At 36.5% G+C, this 25396-nt stretch overlaps 1 protein-coding gene across 13 annotated transcripts in view; it reads left to right on the forward strand.

Annotated features, from left to right (window-relative positions):
• Window positions 1–25396, forward strand: part of MRTFB (myocardin related transcription factor B) — an 83478-nt gene that overhangs the window by 24928 nt on the left and 33154 nt on the right. For 4 of the 13 annotated variants that reach the window (XM_075767817.1, XM_075767824.1, XM_075767823.1 and 1 more), the window contains exon 1: window positions 12438–12795. The exons of the other annotated variants lie outside the window; for them this stretch is intronic. In XM_075767817.1, coding sequence (XP_075623932.1) covers window positions 12675–12795 — 121 coding nt within the window. In that variant the 5' untranslated portion in view covers window positions 12438–12674. Of the gene's footprint in view, window positions 1–12437; window positions 12796–25396 lie in introns of those variants that run through there. 13 annotated transcript variants of the gene reach the window in all.

Here is a 25396-nt window from a genome sequence, read left to right on the forward strand (position 1 = left end):
GTTGAATGACAACCTCTTTGAATACTTGACCTTGTCTTTTACAATTACTTCCTTATTTTTTTCCATGTATGAAGATCCTGAAATACAGAATACCATGTTAACAGATATAATATATTCAAAGTATTTTAAACTAAGGGATCTGCAACTGATTTACTAATACTTTAGTTCTACATCCTTGAGAATTATTTTTTGTAAGGCAGAAAAAGAAATTGTAACTTGGGAGACATTGGGTTTTGTTGGCTACTATTTGATGTTAAATTGGTAATAAGTATGTCTATACCAGAAGCTTGTTTTAAGATAGCTTGCATTTTACCATTTTATCAAAGAAGCAACAGAAATATGTATTTAAAGAAAGCTATTTGGTAATAAGGCTAAAAATGCCAACACTAAATTCATAAACCTCATGGAAGAGAGAACGTAGTGGGGTATTTTGCATCCTGTGTGTAATTATACCTCTGGAAATTTTTTTCATGTTTTAATCTCCTGTAAAACTGAAATGGATTACATAGGTATCTATGAGTCTAAATAAGTGAAACTTTTCATTTCTGAAGGCTACTACCACAAGAGTGCACTAAATTAATTAGGAAAAATTCCTTCTAAGATGGCAAGCTTGTCAATTTCTCTTCTGACGAACCTTGCTATGACTGTGTTAATTACATATTTATCCCCTTCACTTAATTTCATTGTTTCGTTATCTTCCTGCTTTTACTAATAAAGATAAATTGTCAAACAAGCAGTAAAATAAGGTAGGCAGCGTCAGGTGCTAAACTTACTAGTGTTTGCTCTTTAGCTTTTCATTTTTAGTTCTTCTGTGTTGGACAGTTGTTTCTTTTCTTAGGCATTCTTTCCATAATTTGAAAGTATTTTTGTGCTTTCATGAATTAGTGAAATATTTTATAGGTAGGTTTTGTGTTGTCTTCGTACATAATCTGCTTCTTGTTTATTTTCCAAAGAAACGGCAGCAGCAAGAGATTTTAATACTTGAGGGCTCTGGCTTCTTGAAATAACAGAGAAGATTTTCATAAATAAAGTAGTGGGGGGAAAATGAATAATTTGAGAAGTTGCCTGTCACTCTTCTGTGCCAGCTGACTTAGGAACCATTATGCTGTTATTCTTCTCTTCATTATTTATCATAATTACTCTTATGACTTAGGGTATTTTTGAGCATCTGTCCATTGTAAGTATCAGGCATCCCACTAATATTTTAATGTCATCTTTGATGAAGAGATTGTATGAAGTTCATGTAATGGGTCTTGGCCTCACTTCATTTGTGTCTTTTGTGACAAGACTAAGTCATCTGGCTGGGCTTGGCCAAAAGGTTAGGCCTTGCTTTCAGGGCCATTATTAGCCCAGCCCTATTGCTTTTGAAAAGGAAAAAGCTCGACAACCAGCAAGGCAAATTGAGAAATCATATAATTGGAGGAATTTTTTGAGGAATACAGTGTGATAGACATGATAAAGAAGTGTTTGATGGATACTGCTATAATTTCCTATCCTTTTCAGTTTTACAGATCTTTCTAATGTGGTTTAAGCATCCTGCCACTGAGAGAATGCTGCTTTAGTAGTGTTTGAATAATTCCTAAATGAACTTAAGAGGAGCCTCCTAGTTCTTTTCCTGTCCTTAATGTGGAAGATCTGACAATTACGGATTTTATGCTGGCTGCTTTTGTTGCAGGAAGAAATGGATGTTTGTGTTCAAATTGCTTTCTCAAAACAACAAAAACCCAAACTATTGCTCACCCATAATTTCAGATTTAGTAATTTTGGTTAATTTGGTTAAAAATAAATTTTTTGTAGAAATTATGAAAGAAGAAAATTTGTAAAAGTAAAATTTGAACTTGATGGATTCATATTAAAAGTAGCTTTAATACTTTTTGTCTTTGCTCTTTACCAAAACTGGATTTTTTCAGGAGTATTTTAACATGTCACTATTTTATAAAGTGTTAAGCACAGAAGATTTCAGTACACAGAAATATAGTGGCACTTATACAAACAATTTCTGAAATGCTTAAGGGCTTTTTGTTGAAACTTTATGCAGGAAGCATTATGCTTACTGTGAGCTTTGGTACTGATCCTTTAAACCTTTCGTTTACTTGAATGAGTCTTTCGGCAGTAGTCCAGTAGTCGGCTGAATTATTCTAGTATTGTTCTGCATATTGTCATTAAACTGGCTCGCACAAGTTAGTACAGAAACTGCGTTTGAAGCTTTTCCAGTGACACCAGAAGTGTGGGAGGCTCAATGCTTTGGTTTGGTTTTGCTTTACATGGAGGTAATCACAGCAGAGTAACAGAAACAAGCAATGAAATTGCAAGTGCATGCCTCGTGAGCCAACAGTCATTTGAGATGTTACTACTTTGTCTCTTTTTTTTTTTTTTTTTTTTTTTTTTTTTGTACATTTTACTCTTCCCTGTCCAGTCTGCCCCTAGAGATCATGGTCATACAGCTAAGCTAGCATAATATTCAGGTGAGGATAGCTCCGTATTTTTTGGTGCAAAATCTAATGGGTTACATTAAGCTCCCGTGAGTTGACAAAGGAACACTTAAATGCTGTGACGACTCTCTTGAAGAAGGTGTAACTTCCAGTAGAGGATCAATAACAAACAGAGGGCAAGAGCATCTCAAACTTCTTCAGCCATTTACCACGTGCAGGTGTTTACTCCCTGACTAAATACAGATAATTTCTTTGCGGAGTGAGGGAGAGAAGGGCAACAACATATTCTTGTCTTTTCAAATGTCATTTTTCAGACAGATGGCTTCCATCATAAAAATTCTGTGAAACACAAATACTAACCAATTAGTGCTTCTTATTTTAATAGCAGGGCAAGTAATGGGAGTTTTCAAGCTGATAAAGGTTTCAAGCTGATGTGCTAGATAAAGGTTTTATTGCAGGGCTGAAGTACTTCAGCTGAACCATCTCTAAGGCAAACAATTATTTGGGGTTAAAACAACAAACTGTTTATAGAAGGCAACTTCGTGTACTTATTTGGGTGTAATAACAAAGAATCATCTTTCCAGGATATTGTATGTTGGTCTTTTGGACTGTTGCAATTTTAAGATTCCCCTTTTTCTTTTGAGCCGTTTTCAAGTTAATGGCTGTGGGCAATACTGGATTACTAGTGAAATTAATTTGAGTTTCTCATTAGTCTGCATCTTTCTGGATAATTAGGCAATACATACAATGCATTGATCATGTAAACTTTTCCCTGTTTATTGCAACATATTATTGTGCCTGTTCTCTGGAGGCCAACTCTTGTTCCACTTGCCAAAAAGCAGCAAAACATACCTTTTCATTGGTTCTGCTTTTCACACTGTCATCTACTGAGTGGACACCAAAGACACACCTGTGATTCTGGAAGTCTAGTAGCAACCACTGGTGCACTGTCTCTGTCTGTCATGTGAGCAGTTGGGCTCCTCACATGAATGGAAGTCGGGAAACACGATGCTGTGGCCTTAGGAGGCTCTTGGGTTGCATCCCTGCCTGAAGGCTCCTAGGTTATATATGCTATATTTGCTTTCTTAGTCAGACTGCCGTCCTTAGGAAGGATAGTGGTTGGGGGAGAAGAGACACAGATGAGGCCTTTCTTTGGGATCAGGAGGGAGAAAATTGATGACTAGGTGTTGTTTAGCTGGACTGCAGTGGAGGAAGAATGACAGAGTAGTAGGCAGCATGGCACAGCTGAAGTACTAGTCAGAACAATATGCTACCCACACACTGTACCACAGTTTCACGAGCTTTCTGTCTGAGAGCCAGGAGGTGGTATGGGAGAGAAGGATAGGCTGTCTGCTGCTGACAGCAGGAGGGTGGATGGGAATGATGCTGCTTGCAGCCTTTTAACCTGCTGTTTCAGAGCCAAAGGGTGGGAAGGGATTGCACATGCAGATAACTTCAAAAAAAGGAAATGCAGCATGAGCAAAGCTTTTTGCATGCTGAATTAGTACTTTCTCAGAACTGGTGAGCATGCCACTTCAGCTGGTAGAAGTAGGTGTGAAGGTCTGGGTGCCAGAAGCCATGCAATCATAGCTGTTTGACCTGTAAAATTAGCTAATGATATTACCTAAATAAATTTGATGAACCAAGGGAATTTTTCTGGCATCTAAGAGAGTAGTTGTGGGTATATTAGTTTGCCTGTTATTGCTTATCTTCCACTCCCTCATTATGTAGCACTGGTAAGGTGCATTCTTGGCATAGCTTTATGGCTTCTGAACAAATTGTTCATCCTCTGTGCAGTTAATAGATTTGAAGCTGCAAATTTGATACAGGGAATGAAGTGAAATTTGGGACATTCTCCTCGTATCTATGTACAACAGGGTTTTTCCGCTCTTTTGAGATCTGTGATGAGGTGTATTTTTTCCCTTTCCAAATAGTACATAGGTAGGTTACTGTGCTTAGAAGTTATTTTCTTGAGAGAGTTTGGAGAGATGAAGTGGAGAAAAGATGGCTAGTGGGAAGAACTAGAGAACAACAAATGGAAAACTTGGTTCTGATTAAAGTGATAGATTGGCACAGAAAATAGTTGGAAATGTCAACTTAAATTCAACAGTTCCATAGTCACTAAGCTGAAAGCAATGAGATCTGCAAAACAGCATACAGATATTCAGATTAACACCACCACCCTCACAACAAAAACAAACAAAAAAAACCCAACAAAAAACCCACAAAGTAAGTATATTCTAAAAGACCTATCTAGATATAGTAGTATAGAATTTATATAAGTTTACAATAAAAGTGTGTATAGTATAGTATATATATAATGTGTATGCGTAGAAGAATAGTTGCCCAGAGAGATTGTGGAATCTCCATCCGTGGAAATAATAAAAACTGACTGGGCGCTCCTGGGCAACCTGTTCCAGTTAACCCTGCTTGAGCTCAGGCTTGGGCTAGGTGATCTCAGGAGGTTGCTTCCAACCAACAATTCTGTGATTTGTCTTTCTATTAAGGTTTTAATAGTGCATGGAACATCCAGTGCAAGTATTCTCCTAAATAATCCTTCGTAAGAACACACAGCATATTATAATTAATGTATATTTGTCTCTGTGTTTTGGTGGGGTTCTTGGGGTGCTGTGGGGGTTTTGGGGGAGTTTTGTTTTGGTTTTATGGTTTGGGGGGGGGCTTGTTTGGGTTTGTTTGGGTTTTTTAAACAGTGTCAGTAGAAAAAACAAATGCCTTTTAATGTGTGAATTCTTTTGGTCTCCCTGTAAATATTTGAATGTTGTCTTATCTGCCATGAGATGAGAGAGCAAACTGAATAGGTACTGATTTCCCAATAAGTCTGTCTTTGTCATTGGTACTGCCAGTTCCCACAATCCTAGCATTCCCAGGGCATCAGTCAGTGTCTACAAGGAACAATTTTCAAATATTAAAGCATGTGAAAAAACATACAGGCCAAAACTCAGAGCTCTCTAGAGACTGTGACCTCTTAAATGGAATATGTTCTGACATTTTCACAGGCTACATGAAAGAATTCCAGCAGGGTCCTTCCATTTGGTAAACTTCTAAACAAACATTCTGTCATTTAGTTTGATTTATAGATTATTTTTTTTTTTAATTATCTGCTCATTGTGATGAGATTAACATGGGAGATATGAACTGTGACTGACTCAATTTAAGGCATCTGGTATATGTGAAAAGATCATTAGAGGGCTTGGCATTTGAGTGATTACAGGAGATATGGAAACTATGTTTTTCTTTAAAGAGATCTCTTGATCAAACTGTCTTATTCTGACTTTTTTTCTCCTGAAATTCCTTGTGGATAACTAAATGCATAGCTAGAAAAGAATATTGAGTTAATTTTAAATTCCACTGTATAATTGTTTTAAATTGTTACAGCTACATCCTAGCTGTGTAAGTTATCATTGAAATGATAGCTTGTGATACAGCTACTACAAGAAGGTAACGTAGTGCAAACAGAACTGGTAACTGATGTGCAGTACTTATTATATGAGCCTTTTGCAAATCAAAGGTAGCATGGTAGATGAGCAAATATTGTCCTTTAAAAAATTGTATTTATAAATATATATATATGCAGTTAAACACATATATAAAAGTATATTTTAATGTATATTATATATTAAATTTTGAAATATCTAATTAATTATTTAGTGTCTATATGGGCTGAATGGTAGGGAATTTTGATTTAAACAGCGAACACTGCCAACATATGTCTTCCCTTGAAAGGAATTTGTGCAGGTTTTAGTGGGAGGAGTAGAAGATGCAGACTTACAAATTTGATCTCACTGTATGTTTGGCATTTTTCTGGGAAGAGTAACTGATGGTAGGTGGTGACCATAATTTGAATTGTTTGGGTCTTTGTTACCACAACGATGGAGAATATAGGCAAAAGTCTCCAGTCCTTCTGGGGTAATTTCTTAGTTACAGCATAATACACAGTGCTATTTCAAAAACTACTCAAATTTTTCAGTTGAATATTTGAAAAAAACAGAAATATATACTTGACCTTTTACTAGCAAAAGAATATGACGATGAGAGACTTGAATGTTTTGGGGATGTATATTTATCTTAAATACAAACATAAGACTGTATGAGATTTACTACTGAGTTGTTTGACAAATGTCTTAAGTGTTCAAAGCAAAGAACATAGGTACTGGTATAGGGAAAAAAAGGGGGTTTTCTTTTACCAAAATGAGAAGGCAGAATAGAAATCTATTGTAGGTGGCACTTCGGGGGGGGGGGGGGGGGCAAAAGGGGAACAAACAAAAACCCCCAAAGCAAAAAAACTTAATGGTTTGAGGTAACATTCTTACTGTTTAAGGAAGTAATAGAATAAACTATAGCAGGGATTATTTAAAGTAATGTTTTAGTTTGTGTAGTCAGAGTACTACTTTCCTATGTGAAGAAGTGATTACACAGTGATGAACTGGGTTATCCTAACACAATAATAAATGACCAAGAAGTTGAAGTGTGTGTAAAGCCAAGATAAAATAAGACATAGTAAGTAAGTAAGCTTTTTTCCCCACTTCAAAATTTTGTGGTAGCGAAATAGATTAAATACCTAAGGCTGTTCTAATTTTAATTTTTTTTTATAGAGTTTAAATTCATCTGTAGGGTTTTTTTTTAATGGGATTTCAAAAAAATGAGCTCCATATGATGTGAAGAATGGTAATGTACTGTTAAAGCAATTGTTGCTTAGTTACTTCATGTTTAATGAGGTTGTAAAATTGCTCATGGTTTGTGATCTCACTCATCATATCACTGATACTTAAAAGGATAATGGATCTGTTCTGTGTGGCAGACGAACAGGCCCTGTGGAGGGTACAATATTGCTGCATTGTTTCCTCCTGTACGTTGTGATTTTGGCGAATATGTACTAGGTGCTTCCTGTTTTTAAAAAATGCTTTTTCTGTAGGCTGAAGGTTGGCAGAACACTTGAAAGTCTGTGTTGCAGGAGGATGGAAAGAAAAAACATTGATTAGCTTAGATTAAAAGCAAACAAATGTTTATGAAAATCTTGTGCAATATATTGCTATGGAATGAGATATTACTGGATTTTGGTTTATGGAACTGACAGGGATGTTCCACTCTGAAGACTTTTTTGTTCATTTCACCCACTTGTATACAATATATACAACTTAAACTGAAATTAAAATGAGAGGTACTTCTACCCTCTGAAGAGTATGAGAATTCCAACAGATATGATTTTTATTGAAACAAAAAGCTTGTTTTGTATCTTTTACTTCGGTTTTCATACACTGATGCTGTTTGTAATTGGGTTTAAGCCTGTAGTTGATAGATACAACATACACCACTTAAGATTTTCTCTTAGCTGAAAGAGATACTTATGTTTTGTTGTTTGATAGAAACTAGTGTTTCAGCCACGATTTTGTTTCTAGCTCATTACAGGTTTTTGTATGATCCTTGGTGTCATTTAGCTATTTGTACTGTTAAAAATAGCTCTTTGGAAACAGGTATATGTTCAAATCAGAGAGGTTATACATTCAATATTTACTTTAGAAATGAGTATTCTCTTTCTTTTATTATGAAACCTTATGTATTTAAGTACACAGTATCAGAAGAGATGAAAATTTAGCAATTTGAAAAAGTTTTTGGCCTGTTTTTTAATAATGCCATCAATTTCAAATGGCAATCCAAATTCCAGCTGCCTTTTAGAAACTGACAACAAAAGCATTTCAAACTGAGTCCAGTTGAAAGACCCCAAGCTTTTTTTGTTTGTATTTTTTATTTCACAGGTTGTGTTCTATTTATTGTATAAATGCTAAAATAAAAATCAGACTTTGAAGAGTAGTCAAAGAACAAACAAGTTGCTATTGTTTCAGTAATACTGTAAAGGATTTTTTGTTATAGGACCAAATGGGTAATTTGAATGGGAAAGTATTAAGTTCCCACCATTGAAGTCTTTCATGATTTCTTTTAAGATAATTGTGAAATCAGTATCCTTTAAAAGCAACAATGACAGTAACTGCTGCACAAAGCAGTTTTTATCTGTCAAAATGATGACCTTGGAGATTGATCCTATCCAAACATAAGAAGTATGTTTAACGTATCAACATGGTGTTAGTGGCTGATGACAGGGCTTCTGCTATTTTGCAAGAGCTTAAAAAATTACTATCTGAATTTAAAGTGCGTAAATAAATCCAAGAATTAGATATGGTGCTTTAGCAGCCAAAGGTAAGAACATACATGAACCATTCTAGGAGAGTTACAAATTTATTTTATTTAGCAGGGAAAAGGGAGACCTTAAATGGCAGGTGGATTGGCTCTGGGGATCATGAGAAGGCAGTTTGCCTTGATTTATACGGGACCTGCTTGTGGTTGGAAGACACCTTTGTGCTGTTAGTTAGCAGATGAATTTAGTACTTGAACGTGCTAATCAGCTAACACTGTTTCTGTTCCTTCTAGTACAGTTCTTAAGAATGTGAGAAAGTCGTAAAAACATGCACTTTCCCATGTTACAGTGCTGCAGCTACAGCTGCTGAGCTGGCAGTTGTGAGTTGCCCCCAGGTGCCTGTGAAACAGTCTCAGAATTTTAAACTTTTCTAGTAGACATGTTGAGACATGGTGGTTATTTTTTCTTTGAAGTCTTATCACTAAAAATAGTAAAACTATATTGTTGATCACTCAAGTAACCAGTAGATCCAAATTATCAGTTGAACTTGGATTAATGTGTATTCAAGACTGCTGGGAAAATAAGATGTTGTTGGAATATGAGTCTTTTTTCATGGTGTGGGGGATAAATGTCATTCTTCATGCAGGGATTTAAGAGAAACTGTTCTCTGGGCAGAATGTCTGGACGTTCTCAGTATTGACAATCTGAACAAAAACTGTTTTCTTCTTCCAAGGTATCTTTTCTTCTTCTTCAGCTGTTATGTCTGCCTCCACCCCAACTATTCAATATTGCATAGCATGTATTGGCAACTACAGTATTTGGTTACATGGAAAATACATGGCATCATTTTGACCATCTCTCCTAGCTTGCACAAAAATTTCATCATTCTTACTTTCCATAAATTCTGTGGTTCTTGCTTTTCTTCATAAAGTTATTTGCAAATTACCATTGAGATTTTGATCGACTTCCTAAAGGTGTTTGTCGTGGTTATACCCCAGCCGGCAGCTGAGCACCACACAGCCGCTCGCTCATTCCCCCCCATCAGGATGGGGGAGAGAATTGGAAAAGTTAAAGTGAGAAAACTCGTGGGTTGAGATAAAGACAGTTTAATAGGTAAAGCAGAAGCCATGCATGCAAGCAAAGCAAAGCAAGGAATTCATTCAGCACTTCCCATCGCAGGCAGGTGTTCAGCCATCTCCAGGAAAGCAGGGCTCTATCACACATAAAGGTGACTTGGGAAGACAAACACCATCACTCTGAACACTGCTGCCCCCCCTCTTCCTCTTCCCCAAGCTCCTTAGAAACTGAGCATGACATCATATGGTCTGGAATATCCCTTTGGTCAGTCGGGGTCACCTGTCCTGTCTGTATCCCCTCCCAACTTCTTGTGCACCCCCAGCCATTCCGCTGGCAGGGCAGCGTGAGAAGCAGAAAAGGCCTTGGCTCTGTGTAAGCACTGCTCAACAACAACAAAACCATGTCTATATAACAAAAACATCTCTATATTATCAATCCTGTTTCCAGCACAAATCCAAAACATAGCCTCATACTAGCTACTGTGAAGAAAATTAACCCTCTGAGCTGAAACCAGGACAGTGTTTTAAAATATTAATCTGTATGTTAGCTTGTATTGAACTGGGAGGTAAATTTGAAGCAAAATACTAGGCTTAACTCCAAGTGGCTGAAACATAAGCATATTTGTTTCTGTAAATTCTGCTGTGGAGTTGGGTACCCTTGAAAAAGGGGAGGAGTGGATAGCAGGAACTCTATGCTACTAAAGCTCATCTTTCTGAACAGGTGAGAACATTCATGAAGGCTTGAACTGCTGTTACCCAACTGTGATCCAGCATTCACTTGAGCACTGGACACTCTTAATTTATATAAACCACTATAAACAGATAGGAATGGATAGAACTACCTTCAGAACTATGACATTCAAAGGATAACGTATTACCCCTTGGGTTCTTTGATTACACGCTTCCTTATCTTGATTTTTTTTTTTTAATTTAAAAATACTCTGTTCTCTGAATCATTTTGAAATTGCTTCAGAACAAAGTACTGATTTTTCAGAAAATGTGTGAAATGCACTGTACCCTTCCCATACAACGATTTCTGCTGTTACATATTGTTATACTGTTAGGATATAATTAATCCATCCAAATTGTTGGCACCAGAAAAATGTGGAGTTACAATCTGGTATACCACAACTGTGTAAGATTCTACTTATTGACTGTCTCCAATTTTCATATAGATTTCTTAAGCAGTATGTGTTTATATTCTGTTTGTCTGGATTTTTACTTTTTTTCTGAATGTGTGGTTTCTCAACAGTAATTTTGTTTCTTATGCATAGTAGATGTTCTGGCGGCAGGCAGTGAGGAAGTTAGTTTGATTTATGAAGGAGCTCTTCCACAGTATTTTTTTTTTTCTTGTGTTCAGTAAAAATCACTGCAAAAGCAGATGTATTGGAATAGTCTGTAATTTGTATTTAAGCAAAACCTAATTTAAGCTGATAATTTTTATACAAACGATGTGCAAATAACAAATGTTTAGGCTGGGAGAGCTGCTTCAAATAATTTATGCTGCAAGAGTTTTTCTTTTGCCTGTATTTTCAGCTCCTTAGATGTCGAGAAGTTGATACGGCCAAGTAAGTTCATGTCTGCTTTTAATCTGCAGTTCTGAGTAGACCAAGGTCTCCCTTCTCCCAGCAGTAGGAAGATAGGGAGAGACCTTCAAGCACTGCTGGCTGCCTCAGGCAGCCCCATGCCCCATGGTATCAGTTCCCTGCCCCAGGAGTGCATCACTAAGGTGAAGAGTCGGTGTTGAATGATTGTCTTGTAGAATGATCCAAAGAGGCAAGATGATTTTTTTTTTTTTTCCTAGTTTCTGCTTCTGAAGTTCTGCATTGGATGTTTGTTATTGTATATTGATCTTTTCAAATCTGATGCCATAAAAATGAAGCAGTTTTTCTGAGTGGAGATATGCTTTATAATTTCAGGCCGAAGGATTAAAATATAAAGTAGGGATGTGGAAAATGTGTATAATTACGTCATTTTTAGGCCAAAGGGAAGGGAAAATGCTCCTGCTAGAGCTACTTGTTGACATGTAGTGACTACTTAAAATTATGTATAGTTTATTCTCTGTAAGTACATGAAATGGAAACTAGTCTGCCGTTCCCTCATGGCCAATGCCAGACAGAGGGGATCCCTTTCGCCAAAACCTTCCAGGTTGACACTGAAGTTGATGGCTCATGTAAGATAAGTGGAATATGCTGGAGAGAATGGCAGATCAGAAGCTGTGGGAGGAAATACTCCTAAAACTGTTGGGAATAATGAGATGTGTGACTGTAATGCAAAAAGGAAAATAATAAAGTATTTGGGGTTTAGATATTTACAACAAGGAACAGAATCTCTCTTATATTTCTCTTATACTGCAAGGAAATTTCTCTGAAACAGGACCTAGGGCTGGGGCGGGTGGCAGGGTTCCTCAGCATAACTTTTTCAAATGCCAACGTGCAGCTTTGTTTACTGGTGAAACTTAATGAGTAATGAATGTGCCAGTCAGGCAAAAATAAAGTATTTCTGCTGCCTGCAGCAGTGTTCAGAGTAGCGGGGGAAGGGAGAGGGAACAGGGGAAAAGGGAGAGAGTCCTCAGCAGTAGTTTGTCTTGGGTATCAGTGAATGCTGCTCCTTCAGCAACTGCTGGATTTATTTTTAACTGCTTGACTCATTCTTTGTCAGATGATTGACCATCAAGCTGCATATTGTAACACGAATGTGCGGAGGAAGCAAGCGTAACTGAAGGAAAGGGGGGAGTGGTTGTCTGGGAAAAGAGGTGGGATTTGGGAGTTCTGCTTTACATCCTCTGTGCCTGCTGTCTGAGTGAGTTACAGGCTCCAAAGCAGACTGAGCATACTGCAGGTCAACCTAGAAAGTGAGGGATGATGGCTGGTTTTGGCTGCAAAAAGACGAAATTGCTTATTTATTAGGAGAAAGAACCTGGAAGCAGTGTTTGGGACAGCAGTGTTCTGCTTGGTGACAAATTAATACCTCTTTTTCCTGTGCTGGATGTTGCCATTCTAAAGGATTCTCACCATGATCGATAGCTCTAAGAAGCAGCAACAGGGCTTTTCCGAGATTTTACCTGCAGGAGATGTTAAGCCACTGAAGGAAAAGGAATGCCTTGAGGCGAACAGCCAGAAAAGTCTCAAGGAAGGTCAGTCACTTGCTGGTTGGGGGACAGAAAATGCAAAAGTACTGGGCATTTGTGGTGTAATGCTGTATATTCAGGAAGGATTTTTGTATATTAAATTGGATATTGTTTTCCCTCTTAAAACATCTAAAAGCTAAATTTAGGTTTTTCCTGAAACTATTAAGATAATGATGATAATAGCTTGATAGAAATTGTAATATGAAGAAAAATAAGTACTCTTTTCAGAGTAGCATTTAGTGCTCAATTCATTAAATACTCTCAAATTATCCTGTAAATATTGCACAAATGCTTCAAAATGTTGCTATTGAAATAAATATAATGAAATGAATGTCATTAAATATTGCAATATTAAAAGGAAAACCCCACAAACCTTTAGTTTGATATGTATTACTATCTCATTTTCCACAGTGCTTTTCTCAGCTGTCTTTCTCTAGAATTCCCTTCTCCCCTCATACTTTAAATTAGATTTGACTCTGCTTTCCAGATGTATGCTTTTCAAATTATACTATGTCTTCTTAAAGGATTGGGTTTAGATTGTGCATTAAATTGATGTAATGCACAAGCATTAGTTTGTAAAATAGCAGTAGTCTGAGGATATTTGGAATGTTATTTAAAGCTGACAAATGGTGCTATACCAGATTCATCTAAAGTAGTATTTGTTAGGCTGTGGCAGTAATACTGCTGAGACATGGACACTGTCTTACTCCTTCTAGCTGGCCATATCCTTCTAGCTGGCTGGTGTTCAGGAGAAGGAAGAGACCTCTTGAGGTCAGCTGCCAGCCATGCACAGAACAGTTTAACTGGTGTATGTTAACATACCAGGCTCTCTGCAGACTCAAGCTCCACCTTCTTAATCAGTCAGAAACAAACTGTATTTGTAGTAGACAAAATTCCTTCTATCCCTTTATAGCACTCTGCCTTGGCTTTTACTCCAGATATCTCTGGATTGTCTGGTGATTCAGAGATTTCTTCCTGGGTGTTGTGACAAGACTGCTGGTTTTCCCCCTTCTACATGAGATCATGTCTTTCTCAGAATTTAAATGCTGGATTTGATTTGGGGTTTTGTTTGTTTTTAAACGTGGATCTTAATAATGTTTAAAATAGCAAAAGACAGCCCATATTCATTATTGAATCCAGTAACTGACAGTTTATTTTAAAAATCCCTTTACTTAGCTCTTTTTTTTTTAAATATATATAAGGTACAGATACCAAAGGTTTCTTACTGATTGGAAAGATAGATAATAGCAAGGTGAGCGTTGATGCATGGGGCTGTGGCTGAGAGCGTAACGGTTCTGCTTGCTTTACAGCAGGAAAGTACTGATTGAAAGACAGTGATTGAAGAGAAAGGGCCAACAGTGGCTTCTTTTTCATGGTGTTTGCCTTGCACCTCCAAACAGGCCCAGTTAAACCTGAGGCTGCTACCCCTGAATCTCTGTGGGGCAACAGTAACAAAGAAAGAAGGCGATGAAGTTGAGAGGGACAGAGGAGTAAGCATACTGTTGTGGGAAATACTGAAGGAAAAAAACCCCTAACTAATCTAAGCTACCAAGAAATTAAAGGGGAGAAAGATGTGAAAAAACAAGCGTGGTGGATAGTGTAGGTAGGCTAATAAGTAACCACGGTAATAATCTTCATTCTTCTTTGAATATGTCAGTTACGTAGAAAGCGGATGAAAGAATGTGTGTTACAACAATGGTCTGTCAGAGTAGCAAAACCCCTGCAATTATGGGACACTCTTCCACTCTAAATTCATGAATATTTTAGAGTTTAAATTATTCAGTGCATAAAAGAAGATATAATTGTTTTCCACAATTGCTATCTTCTTTTTCTCTGTTTTAGTACCTTTTCTCCATTTTCACTTTTCCCCAGTGAATATGGCTTATCCTTTTATCTATCCTAAATTTGGCAGCCTATAAATTAAAATAATGAACCTGTTTTTGAGAGTATGGATGGCTACAGGATCTCTTCTTCCAGCCTTTCCTCTTTCTAAAGCTTAGAAAAAACAAGCATTTTCTATCTTGTAGTATATAGAATGAATTATTGAACACTTTGCAAATCTGCTTTATTTGCATCTAGAGACACTAAAACAGAGCTTCACCTTTTCGGTTTATAATGTTACAAAATGTGTAGTTCGGATATTTTGTAGATTTTTAAAAATTCAATTGCAGTTGTTAATCCTATTTAAATAACACTGTAGATAACATTAAAACACTTCTTTTACAGAACAGCATATTCTAAATTAGCTTGTGGCATTCTACCTTTTTTTTTCCTTTCTTTTTCCTTTAATTCAAATGATGATGTGACTGGTTCTGCCACCTGAACCATCAACCATCTTTTGTTAGGACACAAAAATACTTATGAATACCATCTGTGAATGGTTAAAATTGTAAAAGTGAAAAATTTAATTCTGTTGGCAAACCCAGGTGACGTACATAGAGGTCAAGTAATTCAGAAGGTGCTACAGCCTTTACTTCACAGTCTGTTTTGCAGAATTTGATAAATCTAAAAACCCAGAGATAGTACAGTGTGCTTATTTCAGCAATGAGTACCTTGAGAATGAGAACAATGAGAATTGTTAGGTGCAGTTCATTTTTTACTTAGTATTTCTTTATAAGGCAAGAAACTTGATGAAAACACAAATCTCAACACTGTCTTCAGCAAATTAATATTAAGGGCATTGGAAGGTTAGATTACAAGGATGATTTTTTTTTCTTTGCTTAGACTAATGAATATTCTTAGAAGATACACATTATAGCATATAGCACAGGAGGAAGTCTTCTTTATCCTATTATCTTATAAAAAACTCATATGTGATTGTTACATATTGTCTGTTGTGTTAAAACAGTTCTTAATTTTATCTGTTTTATCAAAATTACCTTTTGTATGACCAAGAAACAAAAATACTTTTTGGCTCTGAGGCTAATACAGTGGTAACTAAACAGCTTTTTTAGAAATTCCTGTGGCATTGATTTCTAATGTCAAGTAAGTGGCCAAAATATTTAGAAAATTCAAGTGAAAATTCTTGAATAAAATCAGGACATTATTGTGTGTACAGTTAGTAAGAAAGAGTTAGTATCATCAACAATGCATATATTAGGAATTAGAACTATATTTAAGTTGCAGATTAGAAGGTTTCTAAATCAGGAGTGAAGTGAATTTAGGAAGTCTTGTCTTGTATCTGAAATTGGTTTAATATGAGCTCCTGCAAGAGTGTATGACTATGCAGAACTCTTGAAGACATAGTATTAAATTGGTGAAACAAACCAGTACGGTGCTATCTCAGGTGGGATCTAAAAAGAGATTGGATCCCAGTTTTTTCGTACCATAATTTTAATATATTAAGCTGAGCTTCAAAGTTACCAGTTCCCTGCAGGTTACTGTAAGTAAAAACTAAGCAGGGAGGAAATTTACTCTCCACCTTGAAACATAATTTCTTTCCTGGATTTGTGTTGCTTTTTTATTTTACTGTTTTGTGAGGAACTGGAGACTGGCAAGTACTAGAAACAGGATACAAGGTGGAATGAGTGAAGCACAGGGATTTTTCAGGTGCTTGCTGGAAATGTCTTCATTCTGTCTAGTTAACAGATTACCAAATTTAGTCAGGAAGGATTTCTTCCCTTCCTCCCCTGCAACCAAATCAATATTGCATGAGAATTGTTTATTTAACGGATTTCCTGCTATTGCTGGCATGTTGGGTGTTGGTGATACTCTTGACCTCTGCTGCTCTCCTGAGGTGGCATGTTAGACTTACAGATTCTACTGTTGGTTTGCTGGTTTTGTTGTTTTTTTTTTAAAAAAGCTTTAAGTTTTGTTATATGGTGTTTAGAGGTGTTTTTATGACCCCTTATCAGTGGTGGTCTTATCAGGTATGTTTCTTGAGACACAGATAATGAGAAAAATACTGGAGAAAAAGTACTATTCCTGTCATCTTAGTTAATAAAGGAAGCACTATAAATTCAGTGTACTGATCCTGTGAGGCTGTGTTAAATTCTTAACTTTGTGTATCTACCATAAACAGTCTTTTTAATGACAGTGGGATAATTGTATGTCTTACAAGTAAATCAGCACTTATTCTGCAAAATTTTATTTATCAGTGTAGTACTTGAATGAATAATAAATATATGGTAATCGCATTATAATAGACATATTCATAAATACTTTGATAAACCAAGGCCGCAGTTTATTAATTTGATTTTGTATGTAATCTGTATAGAATGGGAGCATACAGTGGCTAACCAAGAGTTCTAAGGAAACTTGCTATGGCAACTGCAAGATTTCTTAAGGGTTTTATAAAGGGTTAGGATTAAGGCTGCTCCTGCCAACAGTAGGTGTAGTCTCATCCAGCCCTAACCTGCTTACTGCCAGCTTCTTTCTTGTGTTGGCATTACTAATTATGCAGCCCTGAAGTGAGCAGGATCAGTGAACAGGTACTACTGAAGACTGTTCGTTTCAATAGTGTTAGTTTTCAGCAGATCAGAGCACTGACCTGACAGGCTGCACCTTTGCCAGTGTTGATATGAAGCAGCTGGGGTTGGAGGGAGGAAAAGACCATTGTCTTTTCATCAGTAATCCTGTCCTAGATCACATTAAGTTATGAAACCACACTCTGAAATCACTGTCTGTTTTGTTGCTATGCTGGAGGTTTCTTCTTTCCTTTCACAGAGCATCCAACACAGCATGTATGTGCCTCAGCCTTTTAATGCAAAGTCTGTTTTAATGCAGCAACTTCACTGTCACTGCAAGTGATCCGACTCATCCGCTGAGCAAACATCTGCAGAAATCTGATGATGTTATCTACATAGCAGAGTTGACACAATGCCGTTACTTACATCCTAGTTTGCAATCAGGCATCTTGGTGTAAATCCACCTTCCTTAGTGTTTTGAATTAATATGTAATCTTGTGAGGTGGAGGATCTGCTTGAGTATGCATTTTGTTTGCTGGTTCTACTGTGCTTAGGAAAAGCATGGAAAATGGAGGTAGTGCCTTCTTAAGAGGGCTTGGCTGGAAATCATCTGTCATCATTCAGTGTAATATGCTCCAAATTATCACAAAGCAAGTCTGTAGTAGATGCAGAATTTGAACGCAAGTTTCATGAGTCCCTTGACGGCACACTTCTTGGCTGATAGTAGTATTTGAGGAAATGCAAATTATTTTTTAAAAAATCAGAAGCCTGTACTAAACAGAGGAATACTTGCAGGTTTAGAAGATATGCAATTTTACAGAGTACTTGAAATGTAAGCTTTAGTTTTTTCAGACTTTCCACCCAAGATGGTAGTGATTTTTTTTCTCATTTTAAAGATTTAAACAGAATTGTGAAAAGTATAGATTTTGCTTTTTACACACACACACACACACACACTTGTGTGTGTGTGTGTGTGTATATATATATTTTTTTTTTTTCATCCCAACAGACATTCTGGTAATTTGTTTGGAGGCGCGTGTATGTTCTTGCTTGTTTCTAAGCAACATGTTCCATAGCAATAGGATACAATACAGATTGTCCTATATACTAGTCATTTAAGCTTCTCAATTGATGACATTGTTATGCTTTGTATTTTTGTTTTAAATGTTAGGTTAACATTTAGCTATCTTTCCCATGTAGCTTTTCACTTTCGACTTTCAGTATGATGACGTTACTTCTGGAAACAGTTATGTGTATGTTATTACTGGCTTACAGACAAAAGCTTTAAATCACAGTGGTGTAATTGAAAAGATTTGGAGGTCCTGCAGGGTTTCCCTCCAGAATTCTGAAGAGATTATCTGAAATGGCCCTCAGTAGTCTCCACTCACATGCTTTGCATTTATCCAGAACATTTCTAAGCTGAAATGAAAGTACGACTGAATAATTCCTTAAAATGAGTATGCATCAGAGGCTGTTTTGCTTTTCTTAAATTATTTTTGATATAATCTTAGTAAAAAATCACATATACAGTAATGGAAAAAAGAATATTAAAGGTATACAAAAATAAATAAGGGAATTTTTTAAGAAAACCAGTAAAAATAAGTAAAATATTTTCCTTTTTTAAATGATACCCTGGCATATGTCAAAGTTTTGAAGACTGAACCCAAGATAAATATTCACTCATGTTTAGATGATGTCTGATTTCTTTAATGATGAATTATTTTTATTGTAAAACTGAGAGTATTTAACCTACTGTATCACCATCTTCAGGCTGATGGCAGGTGCATACCACAATTTTAAATGCATTTTATCTTTAAAATGCTGTACAACTTCTTTACAATCTCTTCCAGCAAATTACAGGTCGCTAAATATTTTCATGGCTTTTCTCTCTCCGTCCTTCCTTCTTTGACATGGCTGTCAAATACAAATGAATGCTACTTTACCAAATTTCTGGCTTTGAACACATGTGGAATGAGTAATGCCAGGTGCAAACTAGCTACCATATTCCATAACCTTCCTGAAATGTGTACTTTGCATATCACCTGCTCTTTCTTTTACTTATTATACAAAACATTCAGTTTATTAAATTTTTAGTTTTATTTGCAGAACAAATATTAGTTGAAAAGATTAACCATTTTTGTCTCAATAAAACGTTTAATGAATTATCCATAGAGTACAATGCCCCATATAGAGTTGAGGGAGAAACAATCACAAGTCAGAAGAAAGCAAAACATCTGTCTCTGGAAAATTAACTTAGTGTAAATTATGCTGTGTAGAAAATGCCATATAAACGTTTAAGTCCAAGCAGATGGTGTTTGGGGGTGTGAGGATAAGAACTGTAAGATGCACAGAGTTAAGTACTTGATACTCCATTTCTGCAATTCTGCAACTGTCACCCTGTGCTGTGACATTGGTCCAGAATTCTAATGGAAAGCTGATGCTTAGATTACTTGTATAGTCCACCTACCATCGGATAAATATTCTCTTCTACTTCACTGCCACCATGCTGTTTATATACTTGTATTAATGTTACAGTCATGATCCAAATAACTAGTTACAGATTACTTCAAGGATACCATGGCATAGTTCATCTCCTGCAGCAGTGCTTCATTGCAACTAGAACGTCTGTTGTTAACATCTGTTGCTCTGTGTTTCAACTTCAACATGTTAGAGACCTTGGCTGCATAAAAGCTGTTTTAAGCTGGCAGAAAGAAATGGAGGCTTTCTGTGTAACAGATTTTAGTTTAAAGGAAACGGCCCTCTTTCCAGCACTGTCTGTTTCCATGGCAGCCAGCCTAGCAGGCTGCACTGGAGTTTCTACCTGCCGCTCTTGGAAATTTCCAAGGGAGTATGCAGGAATATTGGACGTCACATTTTTTCCCATTTTTACTTGCAGTTTTAAGGGCTTAAATAGCTAATATCCACTGGATTTTAACTTTGGAACAAATAATGAGATGATTACATACAGAACATCAAAATATCTTGATGCATTATTATTCTTCTTGCTATCATTTGAAAGAACTGTATGCTGTCTAGTAAACCCCTTCTCGATGGTTTGGTGTCTGTTTCATCTGTGTAATTGTTAAATGTCAACAACTATTTGCTGTTTCATAATACCTTCTATAAAAAGATTGATTTTAAATTAATAGGCTATGTAATTAACTGTATTAGATGTGGAACTGTGTTAGTGGTGCAACCATGCACAGTATGAGTTCTGGGTTTTTTTCAAGACAAGAAGCAGTGGTGAAAGCTTGTCAATCAGTGTAGATAGCTGTCCTCCAGGAACAACGCTATCAATTTATTTTTGGCCTCTTTACATTCCAGTGCTTGTGATTATATAGTACTACTTTGAGACATCTTTTCCATAACATACAAATTACAGATTTGTAACAGAAATCACTTGCTCGACTTTGATAATAGCTGTTTGTTCTAAGTTATTTAATAATACATTTTATTTTCGCTTATTCTACCATTCACACTGAGGAAGACCTGTCTGGACTGCTCTACATCTCTTACCTTTCAAAGGGAACATGTGTTTACTTGTGCCAGTTTTCTTGCATTCAAAACAGCAAAGCGCTTCAGCAAGCTATTGAGGATCTGTTTGTTTTGGTTACTCTTAATCTTTAGGGCCCTTTAGGGCATAGCTTATGTAAACCTGAACAGTACTGAGAGTTTGAAAACAGAGGCCTTTAACTTTATAAAATTTACTGCTATATAGAAGTAAGTTTCAAAATAATAAAGTACATTGGTTAACAGATGACCTCTCCTTTTTGGTACTGTCATCTCCATTCCCTTGCATATAGAGGCATTGATTCCCTGGTATGCTAACACTAGAAGAAACTATAAGAGTGGGAGCACCAGCCTCTGGCACTCAGTTTTTCAGGTGTTGAAAAATCTATACTTCTGGTGAAGTCAGAAGACTTCTACTGACTTTAGGAGTCAGATAACCAGATGTTATTATTGTGAGGAGGGATTATGCTTTTTTGTTTTGTCAGGAAATATTAAATAAGCTATCTAAGATTTAATGATCATTTTATTGACTGAAGAAAACATGGAAATTTTGCAGTCTCTTCACCTGGTGTTAAAGTGTTAATCTTAAAATTACATACTTGAAATTAAAAAAGAATACCCTCCCTTCCCCCTCAGTCAAAAATAGGAGTTTGACTGACCTCTCTGTGCATGGCTTTTATTCAGAAGCAGTTCAAAGACAGTTTCTTAGAGTTGCAGTGTTGTGAAGGGGGATTCCTGCCAGATAATGTGAAGAGCAAAATATTTGTGCCATCTTTTAGCAATTAGATTTGCTCAGTGGTGTTAATATAGCCCTTCTTTTGCAAATACGCTTCAAATATGAGGAACGGTATTACTGATGCTAGTAGTGTATTAACATATCTAAATCTTTGTCAATTCTGGTTCTTTATTTTGGAGAGCCTCTTCTGTGATTTTAGATGTTATGCAGGTAACTAACTGATTTTAAAAGTGGAAGTGAGAGGGAAACTATTGGGCAACAAGCTGAGTGGATTTACCCCATAAGAACAATGTGAAACACAGTGTTTGAGTAAGTACCACCCCGTGGGGAATTTTGTTTTGTAGTATTTCGCGTCTTTTGAATTCTCCCTTTCCCAGATTCCACGCATTGTGTGTCTTCAATGCCAAGTAGAAGTGTGATCCTTTTCATGTGAAAGCTGAAAAGCCTTGATCTGAAAGTCATCTCAATATATGGATCCAAGAAAGCCAAATCTCTAAAAAATAAATAATAAATTTCTGATAAAACTCTGCCCCTTTATATGTAATTTTAACAGTTAAACTAATTTCTTAAAAAAACACTGCCGAGCTATTTTTTTTTCCTGCACAAAGACCTTGTACATCACATTTGAGGTTGCAGTGGTACTACATTAGAATTTTAAAGAAGACTGGTAAGATGAAGAACAAGTATCTGTCATCTGTAGTAGGTTTCATAGAGTAGATGGCATATGCACTTCCTACAAAATAATTTTCCAATTTAGCCTGCTGTCCAAATTGGTGAATTAGTGAGGGCTCTCAAATTGTTGTTATCGACTCTGCAAAACAATGTGATCATTCTATAGTGTGAAGGTCAGTTTGAAAGTTGTTTAACTTTCTTCTGTTTACTATCTGAATGCACCATACTAGCAATGCTGAGGTAACCGTAGCTGAACCAGCTATGCCTGCAAAATGGGGTTTATGACCAAAGCTCAGTAAAAAAGAAAGTCTGAGTAAAAAGTATATTAGAAATCAGAAATATCACATACCACAAATGCATTTTTTTCTTAATAGGTGACTTGCCTTTCATATGTTAGTAGATGACTCGCATCAGTGCTAATATTCCTGCACCTGCTGTAACATTACCACCATTTGCTTGTTGATCCATGGTGTTCCAGGTGATGAAAGAACTACTACTTACTGTGTCAGATGACATATATCAGCTGGACATAACTGATGTTGGAGCATGTAATTTTTCTTAGAATCCCAGCCTCGTTTGGGTTGGAAGGGACCTCACAGCCCACCCAGTCCCACCCCTGCCATGGGCAGGGACACCCTCCACTAGCCCAGGTTGCCCAAAGCCCCATCCAGCCTGGCCTTGAACACTGCCAGGGAGCCAGGGGCAGCCACAGCTTCTCTGGGCAACCTGTGCCAGGGCCTCAGCATCCTCACAGGGAAGAATTTCTGCATCACATCTCATCTAAATCTACCCTCTTTTAGTTTACAGCCATTACCCCTTGTCCTACCACTACATGCCCTTGTAAACAGGTATTCTTGAAGACCTTGAGCCTGAATGCTCAGAGGCGCATATGTTTAAAACTGACTTGTAATAGGTAAAAGATTTGGTAGACAAATCTGTAGTGTTTAGTGTTCCATTAAAGCCAATTTTAAGTGTGGTGTAAAATTGGACTAAATACAGCTGTATAGCATGGATGAGATTCCTGCCCAGAGCAGGACATGCTTTTCATCCCTTTCTACAGCTTCCTAGTTGTGTAAAAAGAAGTATAGTTTGAGCAAAGAACAGAAGAAAGTCAAGTTTTAATCTACTCAAGACCAAAAATATTGGGTGTGAAATACAAGTAGTCTTGCCATGCTGTTTATAAATTCTCTCTCGCATCATTTGGATGGGTAAAACTTATTTAAGATTTTTAAAGGGATTACCCATTTGGTTTTAAGACTAACTCTGAGCTTTCTTGATTTACAGTAGTAAGCAAGAGAATCCAGAACAAGCGCATATCAGAGGTTTTTGCTTTCCTGTAAACACCACACCAGTTAGTGAATTTCTCAGTGCTTTGTGCTGGGGCAGTAGGAAATTCTTAGAAGTGCTCCCAGGGATAGAAGCTTAACATCATAATGTTATATCGTATGCTTAAAATGCATTTCCATTGAAATGTGCATTTCTTGAAGTTTTCTGTAGAAATGGGTTAAGTTCTGACCCAATACATTATTTTTCTTAATTCACACTTGTATAAAGCTTGTGGATTTTTAAAGTTGGATGTACAGTTGCATAAATGTATGTTTGCCCACACTTACCTGCATTTTTTTGGCAGATTAGATCAGTTGGGCTTAGAGACCCACATGCTTTTCTGCAGAAAAGTTCTCTACCCGTGCTCTGAACTTAATGGGAGTACGTAGCTAGCTAGACTGGCCTGCCAAACCCAACCTAGGGAGCACTGCTGAAAGGAGTAACAGCACCATTTGAGTTGGTTCAAGACTTCAGGCAGCAGAAGTTTGCATCTACTAGTAAGATACCATAAGAAGAGGTCATGGCTTATCTTGGAGTCACGTGAAATTAAGGAAGACCAAACTTCAAACTATTATAAAATAATTCTTCAGTTAACTTTTTTACAGTCATTTAATATAACTTGGAAAATACAATTCATTATGTAAAGCAGATTTTTTTCAAGTTTCCAGAGGAACTCAATACATTTTGAATGACTTTCCATTAATTTACATGTTACTGTTGTTACTTTTGCATTCTCCCATCTCTATCCATTGTAATTCATATGTAACAATATTATAAACTCTGAGCAGAACTGCTGTGCCACAGCCTTGAAATGTTTGTATTTAAATTCTCAACGTTTGTGTGACATAAGAAAATAATGTCTTTGTTTTCAAGACTTGCTATTCCCGGTCTTAATGCTTTAGCCAGAGGAGTATCCTTCCTGTACTGTAAAACAGGAAATAAGCTGGTTCCTTTTAAATTCTGAAAACAACAAACTTTGTCCTTAGCCTAATTTTTTACAAATTACGTTCATTTTGATGTTTTGGACAATGCATTAGTTTGTTTTGCTTCCTTGTGAAATACAATGGGAACAGCATGTTATAATCATACATAAGCTATTAAGGCAGAATTTAAGAATGTAAAATTTTTTTTTTTTTTTTTTTCCCTTCACCAAGCATCTTGAGCATCTCTTGTTCAAAAGATGAAGTTTCACATTAGGGTAATGGCTATATGTGTTTTAAGAAATTATGAAGCATTATGATGAATTGATACAGAAACAAGAAGAGAACAACAAAAGAAACAAACTACTCTTCCCCCGCCCCCCCCGGGAACATTTACAAAAAAGCTCTAATCTTTGAAAGTATGAGGCCTCTATGTCTATGCCCTCCCCCAGGTTTTGTGCACTTCCTGATATAGTATTTAATGTGTGTCACATGAGTTATATTAAGATGAGAATCTTTGTACGTTTTATTAAATGTAATGAAACAGATGAAGTTACATCTAAAAATGTAAACAGTTCTTCCAAATTTGACAGTATTGGATTTATTTGGTCCTTGAAATAATTATAATAACACATATCTCGATCAGAAAAACAGCACCTTCTGATGTTCAGAGAGGATGAGATCTGTTCCTGATTGTATCACTTTTTTGGTGTTTTTAAATAAGCCAGGTAAAATCTGGCTTCTCTTTATGTGTTTCAGCAAGATTTATTTAAATGTACAATAAGCCTTTATATTGTAGAAAAAGTCCTTAAGGAAAAACAATAACCAGACACATACAACTTTTCTTTTAAAATGCTCTGCAAACATAATTTCTATTTCAGCACAGAGCAGTCACGTAAGATTGGTTTAAGACATGTAAGAAGGCTGTATAATCATTGTGTTGCAGTTTATGGTATAAACTATACGTTGCTATGTTTTCTTGAATCTATTATCTAAGAGTAGAGTTACAAAGCAGGGCGGGGGGGGAATCCTAGGTT

This window comes from Balearica regulorum, chromosome 15 (assembly GCF_011004875.1).
Source record: "Balearica regulorum gibbericeps isolate bBalReg1 chromosome 15, bBalReg1.pri, whole genome shotgun sequence".
Classification (NCBI taxonomy): domain Eukaryota; kingdom Metazoa; phylum Chordata; class Aves; order Gruiformes; family Gruidae; genus Balearica; species Balearica regulorum.